The 25,325-nt window shown below is 43.3% G+C and overlaps 1 protein-coding gene across 2 annotated transcripts in view; it reads right to left on the bottom strand.

Annotated features, from left to right (window-relative positions):
• Positions 1-23,213, bottom strand: part of THBS4 (thrombospondin 4) — a 52,161-nt gene extending 28,948 nt beyond the window's left edge. The window contains exons 1-2 of one of the 2 annotated variants that reach the window (XM_070468613.1): positions 23,099-23,213; positions 13,371-13,574 (exon numbers count right to left, since the gene is read on the bottom strand). In XM_070468613.1, the coding sequence (XP_070324714.1) occupies positions 13,371-13,389 (19 nt within the window). In that variant the 5' untranslated portion in view covers positions 13,390-13,574; positions 23,099-23,213. Of the gene's footprint in view, positions 1-13,370; positions 13,575-22,490; positions 22,599-23,098 lie in introns of those variants that run through there. The other variant, XM_070468612.1, reaches the window with a different exon arrangement.
• Between the last annotated feature and the right edge of the window lie 2,112 nt (positions 23,214-25,325).

Genomic DNA, 25,325 nt, shown 5'->3' with positions numbered 1-25,325 from the left:
CTATACAAGAAACTTATGCATTACTTATATGATACAAAAAAAGTTAAAAAAAAAAAAAGAATTCCACATGTAAACCCAGAGTGTGCTACAATCAATCTGTATGATTCACAGCAAGCAACTGGGACCATCTCTCTTCGGGCGCCTCTTCTGTGAGGTGTAAATGCCAACTTGGTGCTGCCCAGGCAGGAATACCTGTTTATGCTGCAGAATTGCCAGAGAAAACAATCACCACTATGAAATTTAAGGGTGTTTTTGAAGACTTCCTCCAAATACACTCGACTTTCTAGGTTGATTTCCCCACCCTCCTACAATCTGACTAGACTTGCTTTTCCATTTGACCATGGCTGGAGTGGGGCCAGTTGGCATCTGGGCCCGTGGTATAGAGAAAAGCCAGGAGGCGTCAGGAGATCTTCCCTCGTGCCCATGGGACCACCACCACTTGCTTACTGAGAGAGAAGAGCTGGTGAGACCCAGCAGGACAGACTGCCTAGAAAGCCTTTCTATGACTATAGGACAACACTATGCTTCTGAAGCAAAGGATTGGTAAGACTGAAATGTGGAATGAGGAGGAAGAAAATGATGTGGGTAGACATTCTTGAGGTATTTTAAATATGGGATACAACAGTATTTTTACCCCTTTTTTAATATTGTTGAGAATTTATAATAGTAACAGCATGGCTTGAAATTTGAGGCATAAAGTACACAAAAGAGGGGGTAAATTGAGCCCAAACATATGCATTAACTCAATATTTTAAAACCTCCACTCCTTTACTTTTGAAATAGTTTTGTAAATCCCCAGCATTTTTACAGGCCAATGAAAACACCACTCAGACCACCAGATCTCAACCCGGTCACAAACACATACATACTCAGGATCTCCTTATTTTCCTTTCGGCCACAACCTCTGTTCCTCATATCAACGGTTTAAGAGGATACGTAAAAGTAGCTTAAAACAAATACTCGTGGTTTTTCTCCCCCAGCTGAGATTTCTGGTGGAATTCAAAGGAGACATATTTTAGCGGACCTCTTCCCTGTTTTTAGCAGGCCTTCCAGGCCATGTGGTTCATGATTTGTTTTCATAACTGAATTGCTAAGTTTAATTTTACAAATACTACCTAGTGGAGTAATTTCTGCCTAACAGGTGCACATTAAATGTTGTGAATATGAACTTTCAATGAATAATTAGATGACTGCATTGAAAGCTTTTCACATATAAATCGCAAAGTTTAGAGTGGCAATTTAACATCTACTGCAGACAGCCAAACCTGCTATTGTGTTCACGCTGTCTTTTAAGGGCATTCCACACTTCTGCCTTGCTTGGTGTTGCAGTGCAATGCTGAATTAGGTTCCTCCCGCTCCCAGATCTTGCAACAAGAGCAAGAGGGGGAGAAAAAAAGGAAAAGAATTATGGAAACTACCCTCTTTGCAAGGTCTGTTAGCAGAAAAATTATCAAGTGCTTCGACATTTACTATTCTTCACACTTGATCCAATAATTCTCATTTTGCTTATGGCTTTCATTTTTCTTTTTTATTGCAAGTTCCTTACTTCAGTGCTTCTGTACTTATTTTAGCTTCAGAGCAGTAACATTTCCCAGAGGGTCGACAGGCACCTGCTCAAAAAACACATGTCCCCCCAGTCATACTGAGGCTAGAGACAGACTCAGCAAGCCAGGAGGCCGCAGCCTGGGACCAAGCTGCTTCAGCAGCAGCACCACCAGGAGGGAGAGAGATTTTGCTCTCCATCCCATCTTTGCTCTCCATCCCCTCCATACATACACACACAGGGGAGCAATGCAGAGGGGAGAACACCAGTCGCCCAGCAGGACATCACGTTGCCTCCAGAAGGAATGCAGTCAGGCCTGGAGCTGGGAGGAGCAGTCTTCCTTCGCTGCATCCCACCCCTGCCCCTCGGCACCCCAGGGAGCACTGCACTCAGGAAAGCACCCGTCACTGGGGACAGCTCTGCTTCTTCAGCTGAGGCACATTCCGTTCTGCTTGTTTCTCATGGAAACAAGTTAGCCTGGTGATTCCAACCTACTTCTCTCTCAGGGTGAGCACCAAGAACCCGTCTGATTAGATCCAAAGGCTGTGGGTCTTCAAACACGTTGCTGTCTCTACGCTGTTCCATCTCTGGGTTTCTCTGCCAGATTCCTGACTCATCTTCCTGCTCAGGGTCTTTTCCTGTGCAGTTTTTCTGGACGGACAGCTTGAGATGCCTACACGACTGTTCTGATCAAACGACTACCTTCTCAGTGCAACACACAAGCGAGGCAATGGAATCCTTCGCCAGCTCCCGAGTGGTTCCCAATTAATGTGTAACTTATCCCAGGACTGGCCTAACCTTCTCGCCACCTTCCATTCTGCTGATGACTGCCAAGCTGAACAACCTGTTTTAACAACCTGTTTTCACGCCTCTCTAGCTTTCTTCAGCCTCTCTCATCCTTTTCTTTCTGCGCAGAACGTTCTCTGCTTCCTCCCTCTCCTTCCTGCTCCATCACTGCTACAAATCGAAAGCCAGGATCCAGCTCAAATGCACCTGACTCCCTCTAGTCTTCCATCTTCCTCATGACTGGAAGTTATCTGCCTCATCATATTCCCTTAGCACTTTCTCGGTGCTTTGCTAGGTGTACTTTTCCAGCCAAAACTCAGAGACTTCAATCCCTGTGTCACCCTGAGCCCAGTTTTTAAACTATTAAAAGGATTTAATAAAAGCTGTCCTTCCTGCTTCATTTTCTGTTCAGTGGTGGTCAAATAAGAAAATGCAAAACTATAAGCTGCTATACACATGTAGGTACTTGTATATTTGCTTATTTCTTATCTTCTCTACTAGAGCATAAACTCTTGGGACAAGGAGTCTATTTCTTACTAATTTTCCCATACACCACAGCATCTGAGAACACCAAATACAACTGTTTGTTGAATGAAAAATAGATAAAATATAGTGTTCTTATGTTTACTCTGACTTTTTAAAATCCACAGTCTTTAAAAAACAAGAGCAGTTTCTATTGGTTTACTTACATAAATCCTTCCCTTCTAAACTTAGCATCTTTGCGTACTTGAGAATCTGAAGCCTGATTTTATGACTACATTTCCATGTCCAGGTACTAGCCTGACAGAGGAACCACGTAACCTAGCCTGATTAAATGCCATCGCAGTGACTGGAAGGAGATGAAGCAGCAAACCCAAGCAATGATTTGAAATATTGCTATCATCTTGAGAAAGAATTTTCAAAAGGTGCTTTTTGAAAAGTGGATGGACATGGTAGTCAAAAATATTATGATGTGTTGAATGTCAAAGCTATGAAGTAGGCTGCCAGCTTTAAAGAACTGGAAATGATAATATTTTGCCTGCTTGGGCTAAGGAGTTCAGAGTGACGTGGCCTGCTGGGGCAGCGAACTCGGCAAGGTAGTCCAGGGCTTTCTGCTTTGCTTGGCAAATGGCTTTGCTCTTTGGCACTTTTAAAGATATGATGAAAGCCGCTGCTGTCAACCTTTCCTCTTCTTCTTAAATAATTGTATATTAAAAGAGCCTTCTTGCCATTAACGTCTCTTGTGATGGATGTTCTTGTTTGCCTTGACTCATTTGTCTTTATGCCCTATACACTGGATCTTTGTAACTTTAGTGCTTTGGAAATACATATAAAAGGGAAACGATCAAATTGCTTTTCCTGAAAGTACTGTGTGTGACTCCCAGGTGTGATAAATGCAGTATGTGTGTTTGGAAATTCTTTTCATAGCAGTTTCAACCAATGTAAAGTTTACAGAATGCATACGGAGCAAAGAAACCATCCAGTGAAAGGAAGCACAGCAAATATAATGAACTTCTGCAGGGGGCTCTATGCGTGGATAAGTCACGAGGCATCACTACACAACTGCCTGGTGGGGAGACAGTTGTAAGTGTGCACAGAATCCCGAGGTCACCTTAGAGAAGACAGTTGTAAGTGTGCACAGAATCCCGAGGTCACCTTAGAGGAGAAAATTACAAAGCAACTTTGATGCCCATGGAACTCTCTCTAGCCTTAGCAGAGCCACAGAATATTAGCATTATAAGTCATGCAGCTTAATATCTCACTCCACAAATCCCTTCAATAAAAATGTAGCCTCTACCAGCACATTTCCAGTAACAGAGAACTCATTACTTTGCAGAAAAACCCATTTCACTTCTGGATTGCTCCCCAAGATTTTCCTAGTTCAGAGCCAGTATCTGCTTCTTCTGCCTCCACCAGTGTGTCCTAATTTTACTCTTCACGACTATAGACAGATTTAATCTTATCCCCAATCAAAGTGATCTTCTTCAAATATTTTTAAGGCAACTTTCATCTCTCTCATGTCTTCTGTTTGATTCCTTGATTTCTCCAGTTCCTTTACCTTTTTGACTTGTGGTATTAAAAAAAAAAAACAACTAGGACTCAGAAAGGTGCCAGTTTAGTGACTCTCTTCAAAGTAATCTCTGACTTGACAATGTCCCTGTGAAATGTGCTCACAACCGAACACAGTATACTAGATGTGGCTGGATAATTAAGAATCCAGGGGGACTACCAGCTTCCACAAATCGGTCACATGTATATATTAATGTACAATTAACAGAGGAAAACAATAGAATGGGAAAGACCAGAGATCTCTTCAAGAAAATTAGTTTTACCAAGAGAACATTTCATGCAAAGATGGGCACAATAAAGGACAGAAATGGTAGGGACCTAACAGAAGCAGAAGATGTTAAAAAGAGGTGGCAAGAATACACAGAAGAACTATATATACAAAAAAGATCTTCATGACCCAGATAACCACGATGGTGTGATCACTCACCTAGAGCTAGACATCCTGGAATGTGAAGTCAAGTGGGCCTTAGGAAGTATCACTATGAATAAAGCTAATGGAGGTGATGGAATTCCAGTTGAGCTATTTCAAATTCTAAAAGATGATGCTGTGAAAGTGCTACACTCAAGACGATAGCAAATTTGGAAAACTCAGCAGTGGCCACAGGACTGGGAAAGGTCAATTTTCATTCCAATTCCAAAGAAAGTTCAAACTACTGTGCAATTTCACTCGTCTCACACACTAGCAAAGTAATGCTCAAAATTCTCCAAGCCAGGCTTCAACAGTATGTGAACTGTGACCTTCCAGATGTTCAAGCTGGATTTAGAAAAGGCAGAGAAGCCAGAGATCAAATTGCCAACACCCGTTGGATCATCAAAAAAGCAAGAGTTCCAGAAAAACATCAACTTCTGCTTTATTGACTATGCCAAAGACTGTGTGGATCACAACAAACTGTGGAAAATTCTTAAAGAGATAGGAATACCAGACCACCTTACCTGCCTCCTGAGAAATCTGTATGCAGGTCAAGAAGCAACAGTTAGAACTGGACATGGAACAACAGACCTATTCCAAATCAGGAAAGGAGTATGTCAAGGTTGTATATTGTCACCCCATTTATTTAACTTATATTCAGAGTATATCATGCAAAATGCCAGGCTGGATGAAGCACAAGCTGGAATCAAGATTGCCGGGAGAAATATCAATAACCTCACACATGCAGATGACACCACCCTTATGGCAGAAAGTGAAGAAGAACTAAAGAGCCTCTTGATGAAAGTGAAAGAGGAGAGTGAAAAAGTTGGCTTAAAACTCAATATTCAGAAAACTAAGATCAAGGCATCTGGTCCTATCACTTCATGGCAAATGGATGGGGAAACAATGGAAACAGTGAGAGACTTTGTTTTCTTAGGCTCCAAAATGACTGCAGGTGGTGACTACAGCCATGAAATTAAAAGACGCCTGCTTCTCGGAAGAAAAACTATGACAAACCTAGACAGCATATTAAAAAGCAGAGACATTACTTTGCCAACAAAGGTATGTCTAGTCAAAGCTATGGTTTTTCCAGTAATAATGTATGGATGTGAGAGTTGGACTATAAAGAAAGCTGAGTGCCGAAGAATTGATACTTTTGAACTGTGGTGTTGGAGAAGGCTCTTGAGAGTCCCTTGGATGGCAAGATCAAAACAGTCCATCCTAAAGGACATCAGTCCTGAATATTCATTGGAAGGACTGATGCTGAAGCTGAAACGCCAATACTTTGGCCACCTGATGCAAAGAACTGACTCACTGGAAGAGATCCTGATGCTGGGAAAGATTGAAGGCAGGAGTAGAAGGGGATGACAGAGGATGAGATAGTTGGAAGGCATCACCGATGTGATGGACATGAGTTTGAGCAAGCTCTAGAAGTTGGTGATGGACAGGGAAGCCTGGTGTGCTGTAGTCCATGGGGTTGCAAAGAGTCAGACATGACTGAGCAACTGAACTGAACTGACTGAACTGAAAATTTAAGAAACTTTAAAAAAAGTTGCATCACCCTATCTGTTCATTCATTCAGCAAACATTTTTGAGCAACTAGTAAGTGCGAGGCTCAACACTGGGTGAGCCTCAACGCTGTGAGCTCAACACTGGGTGGTTCGTAATGCTGTTGATTAGAATGCTCAGGGTGGTGTTGTTGCTGTTGTCGTTTAGTCGCTCAGTCATGTCCGACTCTCTGCGACCCCATGGACTGCAGCATGCCAGGCTTCTGTGTCCTTCGCTATCTCCCAGAGCTTGCTCAAACTCGTGTGCCATTGGTGATGCCATCCAACCATCTCATCCTCTGTCTCTCTTCCTGCCTTCAATCTTTCTTAGCATCAGGGTTTTTTCCAATGACTTGGCTCTTCGCATCAGGTGGCCAAAGTATTAGGGTTTCAGCTTCAGCACCAGTCCTTCCAAAGACTATTCAGGACTGATTTCCTGTCCATCTCTCACATCCATACTGACTACTGGAAAAAAATCATAGCTTTGACTAGATGGACCTTTGTCAGCAATGTGATGTCTCTGCTTCTTAATATGCTATCTAGGTTTGTCATAGTTTTTCTTCCAAGGAGCAAGCATTTTTAAATCTCATGGCTGCAGTCACCATCTGCAGTGACTCTGGAGCCCAAGAAAATAAGTCTCTCACTGTTTCCATTGTTTCCCCATCTATTTGCCATGAAGTGTGGTACTAGATACTACGATCTTAGTTTTTGGATCTCCCACAACCTGTATATCTGCAATTTACTTTTCACTGCTAGAGAAAGCATTTACAATTATTACTGTTAAATTTCATCTGATTGTGGCTTGTTCTGTCAGCTTGGTAAGACCTTGGAAATCTTGATGATGGCATCCTATATGTTCAACTGTCTTTTCCAGCTTTGTGCCAGCTGCAAACATGATAATATACTGTCTATGTTTTCACCCAAGTCACCGATTCATTGAAAAGTTCAATGCCGAAGACAAAGCCTTGCCTGAAAACACTACATACTTTGCTACAAGGCAACTTACCAATCCCCAATAGTATTATTTATGTAGCTCATTCTTTTTTTACATTATTCAGAAAGGTATACTAAGTGACTTCATAAAACTGATTTAAAAGTTTAGGACTTATTTTTAGTAAATCTGTCTGTCTTCAAATAACCCTAGCCTTCTTTTCCAGGAAATCCCCAAATGTATGAATAATAATACAACCCTCTGGGAGTTTGTCTGAAAGTTCACGAAAATTCTTTGCACTTTCTGCATATGACCACTTTAGCTCATTCAATGGTACCTAGTATGAATGTGGTGAAAGTTAAAAGGGAAAATGAGCACAGCCTTCAGTACAGCCTTGCTTCACTGGAATGGCTCCATAAATAAATATTATTATAAAGTGTCTCATTTTTCCGCTTCAGTGTTTGGTTCAGAATTCTAACTATTTTTTTGGCTGCACAACGTGGTTTGCAAGATCTTAGTTCCCTGGCCAGGGACTAAACCTGGGCCCTTGGTAGTGAATGCTCAGACTCCTAACCACTGGACTGACAAGGAATTCCAGAATTCTAACTTTTAAACTCTTTCATCTCTTTCAAGTTGTATCTCTCATTAGCCTGCAGGCTTCAGAACAACCACTCTGAACTATTTGACTTCTCCTATCACAGGCTGAGGAGCTGGGCTGACTCTGTCCAGTCATTACCACTAGTTCTTGGAGTTCCCTTCATTTCCACAGCACCAAGTTGTTTTTCTGTGGCTGTCAAATTTAAGCTAAAGAAGCAGTCCTCATGCTTTTTCTGAGAGGTGAGGTTTTCGCTAAGGCAAGCCAAGAGTTCACCATCTCATCAGTTTTGGAAGACAGTTTCTTAAATAGTAGAGAGATGTCTCTGTCCATCTATCTATCAAATATAGGAATCTGAAATTTTTATTGAGCTTCACAGCCTAAAAAAGGTATTATACTTTATATAAGTCAGTTTCTGCAATCACCCTGAAAGGTAGCTATTATCACCCTCGCTTTAGAGATAGTAAATTGAGGTTAAGAGCGATTCAAAGATGTTTTCATGGTGACACAGTTGTTAAGACTTTTAACTGTGACTCAAACTCAGGATACTACCTGCAAAGTTGTCTGTATGCCAGATTCAAGAAAATCAATCATATCTTCTACCCAGCCCAGGTGGTTTCTACAGAATGCTCATTTCTATCAAGATTATATCACCTGTGTTACTAATAATCTGATAGATCATTTCTATCAGAGACACTACCTGCATTTCTTTTACATCTGCATCCAAATGGTCTTCAACACTCATTCATTCAAAGGTGATTCTGAGCCAGACCTGCTAAGTGACAGACATTGTGTGCATCTAGAATTCCCACAAGTGTTTTCCTAGCAGAGCTGCTCTTCTCAGCCTCCATTTGTTCTACGCAGGCTCTTCATGAGACACTGCCTGTACCGGGCACTGCGCTATGTGCCGCAGCAGACACGAAGGGGGTTAGGGATGTTCAGTCCCGCCTGAAGGGGGCTTATAACCTGCTGGAGGAAAGGCATATACGTCATTCAAAGCCAAGGCAGATTAAGAGTGGTGCCTTCTGTGGAGGCGCAAAGTTATAAGGAAAGGTGTCAGGAGGAGTCTGAGATGTGCCTTGCATGCGGAAGATTTCAGTATCTGGAGACGGTGCAGGGCAGGCAAGGCGGGCAAGCAGAGGGCAAGAGCAAAAGGACAGAAGAGGAGAGACAGCGCGCGTGGGTCCAGGGAACCGTAGTTAAATCCATCCCATGGAAACACGGGCTGCGTGGACGGCTGGAAGGGCGGATAAACTGGAAAGGCTGGTTGGAAATCAGGCAGCGGAAAGCCCTGAATGCCCAGCAGGGATGTGTCTGTCTTACTCAGTTGGGGATGGGAAGTCTCTCTAGGTCTCCGGGGTCAGATATAACTAGATCCAAGTTACGCCTTGTGGACAGTAATGAGGCAGCCGTGATAAGATGACTTGGAGAGTGAGAAACAGAGAGTTCAGTTCAGTTGCTCAGTTGGGTCCAACTCTGCGACCCCATGGACTGCAGCACGCCAGGCTTCCCTATCACCAACTCCCAGAGCTTGCTCAAACTCATGTCCACTGAGTCGGTGATGCCATCCAACCATCTCATCCTCTGTCGTCCCCTTCTCCTCCCACCTTCAATCTTTCCCAGCATCAGGGTTTTTTCCAATGAGTCAGTTCTTTGCATCAGGTGGCCAAAGTATTGGTGTTTCAGCTTCAGCATCAGTCCTTCCAATGACATCTCCTTTAGAAATCAGACTGGTTGGATCTCCTTGCAGTCCAAGGGACTCTCAAGAGGCTTTGCCAACACCACAGTTCAAAAGCATCAGTGCTCAGCTTTCTTTATACTCCAACTCTCACATCCATACGTGACTACTGAAAAAAACCATAGCTTTGACTAGATGGACCTTTGTCAGCAATGTGATGTCTCTGCTACTTAATATGCTGTCTAGGTTTGTCATAGTTTTTCTTCCAAGCAGCAAGCGTCTTTTAATTTCATGGCTGCAGTCACCATCTGCAGTGATTTTGGAGCCCAAAAAACATAGTTAGAGAGAATCAGAGAGCCCAGGGGCAAACTCCTTTCTTTGCAGCTCTCATGGGAAATGCTTGAGTTTCTCATAGGAGCTCATCTAGGGCCCAGATGACCAAACCTTGCTCTTTGATACCATCTGTGCAGTCGCCCTCTCCCAAACCATAGGGGGAAAGATGTGTCCTATTTCCTACTCCAGCGTTTCTAGTCACAAGAGATATATCTTGACTTCTGTTTCACTATTCTCCATGAAGATCAGCTGAGCTGAGTCAGCTGAATGATGACTGGGGTTCACCTTTCAGGAAGGTGATTCTTCCCCACCCTCCACAAATCACAGCAGGGGTGCATGGCCACCTGAAGGGTCAGGCCACCGAAGACGTCCTGCTGCTCTTTGTGATCCCTTGCTCGCCTGGTGCCTGCTTCACCTACTCCCTACTCAGATGATGTGCTCACCCCTTGCCCCAACTAGTAACTGTTCTAATCCTCGGGCAACTCCACCAGCTGGTTTACTAAATGTATTACTGTAACAGGGAAGAGTCAATTCTGACTCTTGTTGGATCTGTTTCTTTGACTTTAACCTTTGCTTTCTGTTGCTTTTGTTAATATAACCATAGATAACAGCCTGCCTCAGGGAACACTGTCCCTCTGCCTGAATGTTCAAGTGGCTGTGTTCAGCTCACAGAAAGACAATCTGACTCCACCCACCTGTGCCTGGCTGCAGAAAAGAAGTTAACACATCCTCTCCTGCTCTGCAAAATAAGTGGCCTTTTTACTTTACTTCCTCACCTCCTTTCCCACTCTGTTCCATAAAACAAACTGGCATCCAGACCCTGAAAAGATGATTTTTTGGAGACACTACTCTGTCATCCTCTCCGTCTGCCAGCTTTCTGAATAAAGTCTTATTCCTTGCCTGGACACCTGTCTCACGATTCACTGGCCTGTCATGTGGCGAACAGAGTGAACTTGGACTCAGTAACATTACATCTGCCTTTAATTAATCTGAGGTCATTAATCTGAGGGGGCTGTGAGAGATGTGTCCCAGCTGCGGGTTTCCCTGGTAACTGACAGTCAACCTGATGTCAGCTCCCCCTACAAATGGTCGCCTCCGTATCCCCTGAACAGCCAAGATTGCTGCCGTGTCCTGCCTGCTGTCTGCCAGATACAGTGGGATGTCTCTCCAGGACCTTTGGCTGCGGACTTGTAAGAGCCCCTTCCCCGTAAACCAGCGATGTCTGGTGCCATTTCTGGGCTCTTTGTTCAGCCTTGAGGTTGGGCAACAAGACGTACAGGTGTCCAGGATGCAACCCAACACCGCCTCTGAACACCTCCACAGGGCGTTACAACCACACGCCACATCTTTTTCTTGGACCTGATGGACCCACTGACTTCTCTTTCTTGCTCCAGTCAGAATGCGCTGTTGCTCCTTTGGAGACCTTCCAGTGATGGCAAATCTCGGCATTTTCTCCTACTGCTCCAGGGAAACTTGTATGTCAAATTCTGCAACTCTCCCAACTCTAATTTCGGTATAAATTCCTCTTCGTTTTCTGAGAATTGTCATAGGACTCCTTTTAAAAATATATTTTTTTCTAAGAGCTATTTATCTTTTCTAGTAGGCTGGCAGGTGGAGAGGTATGCACAATCATTTCCTCTTTTTTCTCCTTTAACATGGAAATCAGCTGGTAATAACAGTTGACTCACTGATGACTCTTTAAAGGAAAAACATCTACCTGCCCAAGCATCGAGCATTCCCCCAGCCTCTACGGAGCAAATAGAAAGAAATCAGTTCAGGCGGAGGGGGGAAGTTTCTTCCTGTTTTTCCACTATGGCAGATTTAGAAGTAGAGTGAGATTCAGTGAGAGTGAAAACCTAGAGGCAGAGTTTTTCACTCTATCGAGCGAGGGCCTTTTAGCCGCTAAGCTGAGTGAGCTAAAAGAGAAACCTTCCAGAGCATGTAAAATAGTTTAGATAGCTTCCTAAAAGGGAAGCTCCTCCTCTAAAGAGCAGGGTGGTTTTTATATAAACTGAGTAGCTTGGGTTCTCAGAAGACAAGCTAGTCCTTCGGTAGATCCGAGGCAAAATGGGGTTATCAGAAGCAAGGTAGAGAGATGGGGGGATTGACCTCCCAACACGGCTTCAGGTGGGGCAAAGGGAGCAGGAATGGTTGAACCATCGGCTAAATCACGAACCAGGTCCCCAACTCCTTCCATGATCTGAAATCGCACCCTGGCCCCTGAGAAACTGACATAAAAGAAGGCACTAAAAGCCCATTCCTTCTGGCTTTTAACTCTATTGTCCCACCAATGCTAAGAATTAGGAGTTTCTTTCAGTTCCTAACACCTGCAGCTTTAAGTGTTCAATCACAATTAGAGTCTGAGAGAGTCTGAAGTGCTCCAAGGATCTCCTTTGTAAAGCAAACTGAAATAAATAAAAAATCTCTGCAGGAAGGACCAATCCTCCTCTTTTTTTTTTTATTAAAAACATCAGGCAGCACAGACACGTATCTGTCACATTCCTCAATAAGCAGGAACAGGTGCTGTCCCCAGGGCACGGGTAGAAGAGGAGGAGATGGAAAAACAGTGACCTTCTTCGGGAGTCATTCTTAGTATACCGCAGTAACTCACTTTGACAGCGAAACATTTGACAGCAGGGGGAACAACCAAGTGACAGATCTGTGTAAATTGGCACAAAACAGGTAGAAAAGAGAGCCGTTCATTTGGTTCCACCTGTGAGATGTATTGTCTCCATCAAGTCCCGGCGCAGCTTGCAGAGCTAGGAGTTAAGGCTACCACATGCCTCCACCGGAGCACAAAGGATGGGGTGAGTGGCTATTACAGGCTCAAATATTGCCCTCAAATTCACATGTTGAAGCCCTGGTCCTCAGCGTGACGGTATTAGGAAGTGGACCTCTGGGAGGTAGTTGGGTTTAGATGAGGTCATGAGGGTGGGGCCCTCCTGATGGCATCAGTGTCCGTATCAGAAAAGGAAGACAGAGCTTTCTCTTTCTCTCTCCTCACCAGCACACACCGAGGGAAGGCCACGTGAGGACACAGTGAGAAGGTGGCCATTTACAAGCCAGCACACAGGCTCTCACCAGGCACCCAATCTGCTGGCAGCTTGACCTTGGACTTACCAGTCTCCGGTACTATGGGAAATTACAGTCTATTGCTTAAGCCACAAACTTTATGGGGTTTATGGTATGTGTCACAGCAGATCGAACTAATATAGTGACTTAATTGCCCTGGGTCCTGTCCCTTCAGGAACTGGATCCAGAATAACATGAGGATGGGGAAATCCCAAAGCGCATTTTGGCCATAAGCAAGTCTTGCTTCTTTCTCCAGATATCAACTCACCCTCCCTGTACAGGTAAATGTACAGTTAGAAGAATTTGGTATTGAAAGTTGAAATGAATGGTGGATGGAACCACCTAAAGGAAAGAAGATCCCCCCCACCCAAATTCTGGAAGAGGCAGAGAGGATTTTTAAGAAAATGATTTCTACAAACTTGCTTACCTTTGTTTAAGCGTCCCATGACAGTAAATTCAAAATATTTGCTGTGGTCAGCTGAAGAGTAAAGGCCGAAGATGGTGGCTGAGCTTTTCGACTGTAGCTTGAAGGTGGAGATCACATAGAGCTCGTTCAGAGTAGGGTCTGTCAGGATTGGCTGCAGAACACTTGGGTTCAGCCTCTGGCTGGCAGATGGGAGAAGGTCAAAGACTGGGGAGAATGGGAAGACAAGGACAATCAGTGAAAGGTTTAACTTAGGGACAAATGTGGTTTCTTTGGGTTGTTTTTGAGGGGGAATAATTTTCACAGTAAGCAATAAATTAAACTGATATTATAATCATTTTTCCACATTGTCAAACTCGCCAGTTCTCTCTTATCACTCTACAGTGACTGGATATTTGAGCCAGAAGAAATATAGCACAATATTCATCACCAAGTTATAGACACCAAGAGAAGACAAAATTTGCAAACCCATTTTGCCTGAAGAAGTGACTCTGAAAATGCCCATCAGGAAAAACACTAAATGTTTAGTATGTGGGGAATCGGGAAAGAACATGGGCTTCCCAGGTGGGGCTAGTGGTAAAGAACCCACCTGCCAACATAGGAGACAGAAGAGACATCCCTTGGATCAGGATGATCCCCTGGAGGAGGGCATGACAACCCACTCCAGTATTCCTGCCTGGAGAATCCCATGGACAGAGGAGCCTGGCAGGCTGCAGTCCATGGGATCACAGAGAGTTGGACACGACTGAAGCAACCTTAGCATGCATGCATGCATACAGGTAGGAGTATCCAAGTCATTGTTTTCCTTATGTCCCTTAGTAGTGAATTTCTGCCTTGGGATCCCTCATGTGCCTCCTGGACCAAATCCAACTGTCTATTCTTGGTCAGTAATAAATGACAACGGGGGAATGCCACATAAAGCATGGGTGTGGTGGGATATACAGTGTCAACAAAACAATTTGCTATCTTTGTAGGATCTAAGTGTGCCTTTGTGCATTTACAGTTCTCCAATATTTCTCTGCTAAGACATTGTGACTCTGACAATGTGGGAACAAAATGGAAACAAAACAGTACAACCTACTTTCTATTTCTTGATTGTAACCCAACAGAGTTGGTCTACAAAATCTAGAATCTAAATTTATATTGTACAGGTTGCTTTTGATACAAGCCAGATGCTCTTTTAAACTTTATGAAAGGTATAAAGAAAAGTGTGTCCAGTTAATTTCAAAGGCAAAGGCCAAATTTGGGTAACTCTTGCTAGACTGTTACCTAGTATTTCTTTTGGTTTATGCAAAATTGTTTGAACAATTCCACAGCCTGCAAGAACTCCAGGCTCCAGAGCTGTTTGCTGGATATAATAATCCGGTTACTAAAGACGGTCATAGTATTCGTAATTTATAAAGAGTTCTTACAAATCAATGAAATAAGCACCCTAACAGAAAAAAATGGGCATATAACATGAAAAAACAATTTACAGAAAAGGTATTACAAAAGTGAATAAGTACATAAATAACGTGTTCACATGTTTAACTAACGATGAAGGAATTAAACCTGAAGGCAGGGCTTCCCTGGTGGTCCAGTTAAGAATATACCTGCCAATGCAGGGGACCCTGGTTCGATCCCTGCTCTGAGAAGATCCCACATGCTGCAGGGCAACTAAATGCGCATGCCACAACTGCTTAGAGCTCGCAAGGCAGAACTAAGGAGCCCACACACCGCAACGACTGAAGCCTGTGTGCCAAGAGCTTGTGCTCAACAAGAGAAGCCTCCACAGGGCAAGGAAGGGGAGCCCTGCTCCCCGCAACCAGAGACAGCCCTTGCCCAGCAAAGAAGACAGAGCACGGCCATACATAAATAAACAAACGTCAAAAAACACATTAAGGTATTGTTTCCCTCATCAAACTGAAAAAACAATAAATACAACAAGAGCCAACTGTCGGTGAGAATTCGGGGAACTGGGTACTCACATACCGGTGGGTAAAAATTTACACTAGAATAAACACTTTGAAGCCAGTTTAAAAAACAGTATCAAAGACCCTAGGACACACATTTAGTGATTTAGTGACTCTACTAAAGGAATTTATCTTAAGACAATAATGGATAACACAGTAATGTATTTATGTACAAGGAGATTCACCACCAGTATTAATTCTAAAGCTTCTATATATGAATGAGTTACGTGAAAATCTAATTGGAAGAGGTGGGAACCTTGGATCTTTGCTGGCATAGCATTTTACCTCTCTTTACCAGAGATAGTAGGGTTTGACAGAGATTACAAGGGTTCAGCCATCCTAAGTCATCCTGTGGCACTGCAAATGTTCAATAAATTATTTACAATTTCAAAACACTGGAAACAATCAAGTGTCCTACCCTAGAGCCCTGGCTAAATATATTTTATGCTGTGCTTAGTCTCATCCAACTCTTTGCGACCCCACGGACTGTAGCCAGACAGGCTTCCCTGTCCATGACAATTCTCCAGGCTAACATCCTGGTGTAGGTTGCCATGCCCTCCTCCAGGGGATCTTCCCAACCCAGGAATCAAACCAGGGTCTCCTGCATTGCAGGCAGATTCTTTACCAGCTGAGCTACCCAGGAAATTTTGGTCCACCCCAAAAGAGGAATACTATCTATTAAAAAGGGTAACACAGCTGAATACTTACAAGGGAAAGATGCTCATGACATATTAAAGGGAGAAAGATTATCACAGTAATCCAAGTCTATGTCCCAACTAGTAATGCTGAAGAAGCTGAACGGTTCTATGAAGACCTACAAGACCTTCTAGAACACACACCCAAAAAAGAAGTCCTTTTCATTTTAGGGGACTGGAATGCAAAAGTAGGAAGTCAAGAGATATCTGGAGTAACAGGCAAACTTGGCCCTGGAGTACAGAATGAAGCAGGGTAAAGGCTAACAGAGTTTTGCCAAGAGAACACACTAGTCATAGTAAACACCCTCTTCCAACAACACAAGAGAAAACTCTACACATGGACATCACCAGATAGTCAGGAGTGAAATCAAATTGACTATATTCTTTGCAGCCAAAGATGGAAAAGCTGTAAATAGTCAGCAAAAACAAGACCAGGAGCTGACTGTGGCTCAGATCATGAACTCCTTATTGCTAAATTCAGACTTAAATTGAAGAAAGTAGGGAAAACCACTAGACCATTCAGGTAAGACCTAAATCAAATCCCTTACAATTATACAGTGGAAGTGAGAAATAGATTAGATCTGATAGGCAGAGTGCCTGAAGAACTATGGATGGATGTTCGTGACACTGTACAGGAGGAAGAGATCAAGACCATCCCCAAGAAAAAGAAGTGCAAAAAGGCAAAATGGTTGTCTGAGGAGGCCTTACAAATATCTGAGAAAAGAACAGAGGCTAAAGGCAAAGGAGAAAAGGAAAGATATACCCATTTGAATGCAGGGTTCCAAAGAATAGCAAGGAGAGATAGGAAAGCCTTCCTCAGAGATCAATGCAAATAAATAGAGGAAAACAATAGAATGGGAAAAATGAGAGATCTCTTCAAGAAAATTAGAGTTACCAAGGGAACATTTCATGCAAAGATGGGCATAATAAAGGACAGAAATGGTATGAACTTAACAGAAGCAGAAGATGTTAAGAAGAGGTGGCAAGAATACACAGAAGAACTGTACAAAAAAGATCTTCACGACCCAGATAATCACCATGGTGTGATCACTCACCTAGAGCCAGATATCTTGGAATGCGAAGTCAAGTGGGCCTTAGGAAGCATCACTATGAACAAAGCTAGTGGAGGTGATGGAATTCCAGTTGAGCTATTTCAAATCCTAAAAGATGATGCTGTGAAAGTGCTACACTCAAGATGATAGCAAATTTGGAAAACTCAGCAGTGGCCACAAGACTGGAAAAGGTCAGTTTTCATTCTAATCCCAAAGAAAGGCAATGCCAAAGAATGCTCAAACTACCACACAATTGTACTCATCTCACACGCTAGTAAAGTAATGCTCAAAATTCTCCAAGCAAGGCTTCCACAGTAATATGAACCGTGACCTTCCAGATGTTCAAGCTGGATTTAGAAAAGGCAGAGGAACCAGAGATCAAACTGCCAACATCTTCTGGGTCATCGAAAAAGCAAGAGAGTTCCAGAAAAACATCTACTTCTGCTTTATTGGCTGTGCCAAAGCCTTTGACTGTGTGGATCACAACAAACTGTGGAAAATTCTTAAAGAGATGGGAATACCAGACCACCTGACCTGCCTCTTGAGAAATCTATATGCAGGTCAGGAAGGAACAGTTAGAACTGGACATGGAACAGACTGGTTTGAAATTGGGAAAGGAGTACATCAAGGCTGTATACTGTCACCCTACTTATTTAACTTATATGCAGAGTACATCATGAGAAACGCTGGACTGGATGAAGCACAAGCTGGGATCAAGATTGCCAGGAGAAATATCAATAACCTCAGATATACAGATGATACCACCCTTATGGCAGAAAGCGAAGAACTAAAAAGCCTCTTGATGAAAGTGAAAGAAGAGAGTGAAAAAGCTGGCTTAAAGCTCAACATTCAAAAACTAAGATCTTGGTATCTGGTCCCATCACTTCACGGCAAATAGGTGGGGAAACAATGGTAACAGTGACAGACTTTATTTTCTTGGGCTCCAAAATCACTGCAGATGGTGACTGCAGCCATGAAATTAAAAGACGCTTGTTCCTTGGAAGAAAAGCTATGACCAACCTAGACAGCATATTAAAAAGCAGAGACATTACTCTGCCAACAAAGGTCCATCTAGTCAAAGCTATGGTTTTTCCAGTAATAATGTATGGATGTGAGAGTTAGACTATAAAGAAAGTTGAGCACTGAAAAATTGATGCTTTTGAACTGTGGCATTGGAGGAGACTCTTGAGAGTCCCTTGAACTACAAGGAGATCCAACCAGTCCATCCTAAAGGAAATCGGTCCTGAATATTCACTGGAAGGACTGATGCTGAAGCTAAAACTCCAATACTTTGGCCACCTGATGGGAAGAACTGATTCACTGAAAAGACCCTGATCCTGGGAAAGATTGAAGGTAGGAGGAGAAGGGGATGACAGAGGATGAGATGGTTGGATGGCATCACCGACTCGATGGACATGAGTTTGAGTAAACTCTGGGATTTGGTGATGGACAAGGAAGCCTGGCGTGCTGCAGTCCATGGGGTCGCAAAGAGTCGGACACGACTGAGTGACTGAACTGAACTACAAAAAGAACTGAAAAGCAATATGACAAAATGCTAACATGAATAGTACCTATCTCTGGGCTGTATGATTATATTTATGTTTTAAACTTCCTTTTCTTTTGTTTATCCAATTTTCTGTTGTTGTTTTTTTTTTTTTTTACAATTAAGATGTATTACTTTTGTAAGAAAAAATAGTTATAAAAGAAATAGGTAAAAGCCTAGTTACTTAGGAATGTCTACTCTTTTTATAAGATGATCTGTCTTCAGGTTGAATCTGTATGCTTTCATGTATACTGCGAACCTTTCACAATAATGAAATTAGCACCAGCAGTGTTGGAAAGCAGATTATCTATTATGTTCTTTCTTGTGTCCCACATTCCCCAAACGTAAGGATTGCTGCCCAGTATACTTCAAGAGGGGGTGGAGAATTTTTACACTTACAGAGAACTGGAAACTTTATATTTTCACCAGTGAAAGAGAAGGGAAATAAGATAACATTTAAAAGTTCCCTCTAGGACAAAACATCTTCAGGAAAGAGATGTGTGTTTCAAGGACGGGAACTGCATGCAGAACTAAACTCTTGGTATTCCTGATTCTTGCTTTGACCATGATTACTTCATAATTCACCTCAAACTAAATCACCACATTTCAATCTGTATGGTTCTTCTAATCCACTGTTTCTCTCTCAAGAGGCAGAGTTGGGATTAGTTCGTAATGAGGTTGGAGAGCATTCTGAAAAGGAAATGAGGCACTCCAAGTTTCTATTAATGTTATTACACTTCAGTAATAGTGCCAAGATCCAAGCACAATCTTCTAGTGTTACAGGTGAAATTACTGCTACCAATAAGCCCAACCACCATGTCATGAAGATCAAATACTTACTAATAAGACTAGTAAGGCAGCTCAGAGGAAAAAGGAAACGAGAAAATTTTTCAGCTGAGCTGATAACTGCAAGACTAATCAATTCAATTAAGGAATCTATCAGAAATTTGACTTAATCAGATCATCTACAGCAATTAAATTAACCAGATAATGTAGGTAAAGCCTGATTTCAAGTCTTCACAAAACAGGCAGCTCTGTCTCAGGAGAAGCAAAATCCAGAGCTGCACACCATGAAGTTGCGTGTTCAAATGTCAAGAAATTGAGTAACACAAAATATTAGACCCATGAATTCAAACCTGTTAAATAATGTCTGCAATAAGAAAGTTTTTGAATTGTGTTAAAAAGCTTCCTTCTGACACCAAAAGCAAAGGCAACAAAGAAAAGTAAACAAGTGAGACTACATCAAACTAAAAGGCGTCTACACAGCAAGGGAAACCAGTGAAATGAAAAGGCAACCTATAGAGTGGTAGAAAATATCTGCACATCACAGTTCTGCTGTAAGGGGTTAATATCCAAAACACATAATGAATTCATACAACTCAACAGAAAAGACAAGCAAAACAACAAAGAACTACAACCAAACATATTTAAAATTGGGCAGAAAATCCAAACAAACTTTTCCCCAAAGCAGACAGACAGCCAGCGTATACATGAACAGATGCCCAACATCACTAATAACCAGAGAAATGCAAATCAAAACCATAGTGACATGTTACCTTACACCTGTTAGAATGGCTATTATTAAAAAGACAAGAAACAGCAAGTGTTGGTGAGAATGTGGGTAACAGGGAACACTTGTACACCACTGGTGGGAATGCAAGTTGGTGCAGTCACTATGGAAAACAGTATGAAGGTTTCTCAAAAAATGAAAAATAGAACTACCATCAGTTCAGTTCAGTTGCTCAGTCGTGTCCGACTCTTTACGACCCCATGAATCGCAGCACACCAGGCCTCCCTGTCCATCACCAACTCCCAGAGTTTACTCAAACTCATGCCCATCAAGTCGGTGATGCCATCCAGCCATCTCATCCTCTGTCGTCCCCTTCTCCTCCTGCCCCGAATCCCTCCCAGCATCAGGGTCTTTTCCAAATGAGTCAACTCTTAGCATGAGGTGGCCAAAGTATTGGAATTTCAGCCTCAGCATCAGTCCTTCTAATGAACACCCAGGACTTATCTCCTTTAGGATGGACTGGTTGGATCTCTTTGCAGTCCAAGGGACTCTCAAGAGTCTTCTCCAACACCACAGTTCAAAAGCATCAATGATCCAGCAATTCTACCCCTGGGTATTTATCCAAAGAAAATGAAACCATTAACTCCAAAAGATACATGGAGTTATTCATCACAGCACTATTTATAATAGCCAAGATATGAAAACAACCTGTGTCTATCAATGGATGAATGGATAAAGAAAATGACATATATATGTGTATAGACACATATATGATAGAGTATTATCCAATCATAAAAAAGGAATGAAATCTTGCCATTTATAACAACATGGATGGACTTCATGGGTATTATGCTAAGTGCAATTAAGTCAGGTGGGGGAAAAACAAATTACGTACGATCTCACATGTGGAATCTTAAAAACAAACAAACAAGAAGAATCTCATAGAATGCAGAGAACAGACTAATGGTTGCCAGAAGTGGGAGTGGTGGTTGTGGGGGTGAAATAGATGGAGAAAGCCAAAAGGGACAAACTTCTAGTTATAAAATAAGCCGTGGGGATGTAACGTACAGCCTGGCGACTACAGTTAATAGTACTGTATTGCATATTTGAGAGTTGCTAAGAGAGTAGATCTTAAAGTCCTCATCACAAGGAAAAAAATTGCAGCCATGTGTGGCCACAGATATTAACTAGACTTGTGGTGAATGTTTTGCAATGTATACAATCATCAAATCATTATGTTATACACTTGAAACTAACATAACATTATATGCCAATTATACATTAAATTTTTTTTAAAGGTTTCCTTTCTTATCTTCCCAGAAGCAAGGTTACAATGAATAAACTACACCGTTTTAAACATTTCAACTCAAACTAAAAGTAGTTCAGTACCCCCTGACAATACAATTCTGGTCTCCCAGTCTGGAATCAGAATGAGCTACTCGGTGAAATGCAAAGTTTAAACGGGTAATTACTGCAGTGGGAGGGGAAGGGGCCAGGACAAGCAATCTCCATTCTGGCTTCCTAGAAATAGCAATTTTTACTTTAAGTTTTATTTCCTTAGCCGGAAAGAAATTAACCCCAGGCATCAATTTCAAACAGATGAAGGCTATCACTGGCTAGCCAATTAGAGCCCTAAGATCTTTTCTTGGTTAAATAACTTCTTCCTTTCGGTCTTCCCAAAATTCTATTTAAGCTTAAGTGCTTTCTGCACAACGGTTCTTTTCACAAAGGGGTTTGAAGATTGATTATCCAAGTGCTTTTCAAGTTATTTATCGAATTTTTAACCTCTGTAGAGAAAGACCCATTTCTTAGCCTTCCTGTTCAATTAACCTCCAGAATCAAGAGATCAAGGCCAACTCCCAAAGCCCCAGCAGAGCTGGAGCAGAAAAAGGTTAGTGGCAGGGCAACAGAGTAAAATACTGCACCTTTCTTGGGTATGTGGCCTCAGACGAGGCTAACGTCGAAGGCTTTAGGGTGTCATCGCTGTGGGGAGGCGGGCCACAGTGCCGGGAACCCAGATTTCCCCGTACTCCAGACGCGACGTGCTCGAGGTCTAGGGCCGCGCTACAAGCTTGGAAGTGAACCCCACCTCTTTGCCTAGATTGAAAATAAATTTTACACCCCACCCCCCAACTATTGTACAGGGAGCTGATCTCACCGCCGGTTAATCGAACCTCCGAAAATTCTAATCTCTAATGACCTATTCCAAGCACAATACTCTTTGCCTCGGGCCCGAGAGGCACAGAGAGGTGCCCAGAGGGACCCAGGAGCCAAGGGCGGAGCAGCGCGCGGGGCTGGTCCCTCCGTTCGCCCCAGCGGAGCTGCGGGACGGCGGGCTCGGTGGCCCGGAGCCCGGCCCGCACCCACTTACCCTGCGGGGTGGCCTGGGCGCCGGCCCCCAGCCAGGGCTGCAAGGCCAGGTGCAGCAGGAGGACGGTGGCTCCGCGCGGGGCCAGCATGTTTGCTCTCCGCGCTCCCCGCGGGCGCGCGGGAGTCTCGGCAGCGGGGGCCCCGCCTGGGCGTGCGGGCGGCGCGCGGCCCCGAGTCGGGCTTCCCGCGGGCGGCGCAGGTGAGACGAGCGCGGCGGCGTCCGGGCAGCCGTCGGGGGCCGCGCTCGCGTCCTGGCTCCGCGGTGCTGGGTGCGCTGGCGGCAGGGCTGCGCGCTTTATGGTCCGGCCGGCCGGGGCGGGGAAGGGCCGAGGCCGGGGCGGCCCTCTTGGCCAGGATCCCCTTTGGCCGGGAAGTGTGGGGGTGGCCGGAGCGGCGGAGAGAAAGGCGTGAGCGTGGGGACCGGGGACAAGAAGGGGCCCCCCTCCGCCCGACTCGGTTCTGGGGAGGTGGGCGTGGTCGCCGGCCCGGGACGGACGAGGAAGTTAGGAGGGTGGGAAGAGCGAGGATGGGGCTGGCAAGAAAGTGAGGACACGCAGGACAGCGAAGAAGGAGAAGAGGGGGGCAAAGGAAGCAGAAAATGACACTGACCCGCTAGCTTTGGGCACCGTCCTTCCCCACCTCTTCTTTTCTGACCGGAACATTGTTTGGACAAGCTTTTAACACCCGTCTTGGGCCCTGCGCGAACTTCTGCCTCCCAAGGTGGTCCGGTGAACAATTCGTCTCTTTTATTTCTTCAAGCTTGTCTTGAATACTTCAGATGATGAATATTTTCCCCATCAGGCTTTGGGATGTGAACAGTGAATGTTTCAAACATTTTGAGTTTTTAATGGAAATAAAACACATCTCAAGGAATCTATCCAGACAGAACCATTTATAGGATGGTAGAGTTTTATGGAGAATTTATTTTCCAAATACTTGTCTGCCCACTTCTGTTTCACCCTCCCAAAAGATTCCAAGTGACAGTTTAAAGCTATCGGAGTAGGACCTAAAAGAGAGGGAAGTAACATAGGGAATTAGCCTTCCTTCTAGGCAAAGCCCCCTAAAAATAATGTGGATTAACTAGAGGAAAAAATATTTCAGAACAATGGTAAACTTTCCCCTCATAAACAATCTTGACTAATGGAGAAAATCCAGCAATGTATTTATATCCCTTTCTTTATGTCTCAAAGAATTCCATTTCAAAGTTTAAGAATAAGCCACACACTGCCACAAGCTGGAAGATTAACTCATCATCTTATTCCCAAACTGTATTAGAGTAACTCCAGTTGTGATTCCATTTACAGCTAATGACCTGGAAATTCGTGAGCTATAGTCAGAGTTCATTTCTATTATATATATTCGAGGTCTACCATATTCTAGTTCGGGCTTCATTTAATGCCATGTTACACTAAGTTTCTGTATGGAGTGGGTCACCGTATGTCTACATATGGGAGAGACTGAAGAGACAAGGGCACATGTTTCCGCAGTGTGACCGCAGTGAGATGGCTTAGACTTGGGCTTCCCAGGTGGCCCCAGTAGTAAAGAATCCATCTGCCAATGCAGGAGGTGCAAGTTCGATCCCTGGGTTGGGAAGGTGCCCTGGAAAAGGAAATGGCAATCCACCCCAGTATTCTTGCCTGGGAAATCTCATGGACAGAGGAGCCTGGAGGGCTACAGCCCATGGGTCACAAAGAATCAGACACGACCGAGCATGCATGCAGAGTCTTCAAGCCTCCAGACAGTGTCCTCAGGAGTGGCCTGGGATACAGGGGGCTCCAGACTCCCAACTTCTACTTTAAGCCCAACAGCTTTGCTTGTATATGTTTTATACAATGGACTTCAGAGTAAGTAGGACTAAGCTGGAAGTTATTTGAAGGCAGATACCATATTTTTAAATCATCTTTGTTTAGTCCTCTTTCCCAGGCCTCCCCAAATCCCAGCAGATTCCCAGAAAAATAGCTTGCACAGGTAGGCATACAATAAATTTTGGTTGAAACTGGATGAGAACTAAGTGTAATTGAGCAACAAAAGAATCAAATGCCTTTCTGCTAGCCTGATAGAACTTACAGTTTAGTTTTGTTTTTAAAGAGGATTTTTATGTAATTTTATGAGGCTATTCTTTGGGGAATCACAGTCAGCTTTTTCTTCATGTCGTCAGAATCAGGAGGAAATTTAATTTCCATAAAAATCTATTAAATTGGCTGTGAAATATATGGTAAAGGAGGCAAAAGAGTTAATCGGTGTCTTTTCTGTGCCACTTCATTAAACTATCTGGTGTTATACTTACCACACTGAATTTTATCTTAATAATGTGCTAATTTATTTAATTTCCTCCAAGTAACAAACAACAAACTCTTTAGTAGTATCTCATTTATTTTTTATAGTCCCAATTTCAAGGACAGTTCTGGCACTTGATAGTGAGTAGCTCATTGAACTGACTTTCTCTTAGTAAAGTAGGAGGTTGTGATACGTTAGTAATATATTTGTTACTATAGATTGCAAAAATGGCCCCAGTGCTTCACTCTTTCTGTCCATACAGCTTTTGTTTTCCTGCTGTAGCTCTCCGCTTAGATATGTAGCTTTTTTGGTCAATACAAATGTAGCAAAACTCCTACAAACAGAAGTTTAAACCATAACTGGACTGGCTTACTATGCTACTTTTGCCTTTGCCTCAATAGTGTGGCTGCACTAGCTTGTTGGAGGTTAAGACATGGAGCAGAGCTGAGTTACAAGTCATCCTAGGCAAAGCCAGCTGAGATCCACTTACAGCTGACTTACCCAGGTGAATATGTTCTGGCAAGATCAGCAGAGCTGTCTTGTTGATTCCAGCCATGAG

Source organism: Odocoileus virginianus, chromosome 6, assembly GCF_023699985.2.
Source record: "Odocoileus virginianus isolate 20LAN1187 ecotype Illinois chromosome 6, Ovbor_1.2, whole genome shotgun sequence".
In the NCBI taxonomy this organism is placed as follows: domain Eukaryota; kingdom Metazoa; phylum Chordata; class Mammalia; order Artiodactyla; family Cervidae; genus Odocoileus; species Odocoileus virginianus.
This window is presented reverse-complemented; position numbering and strand designations above follow the sequence as displayed.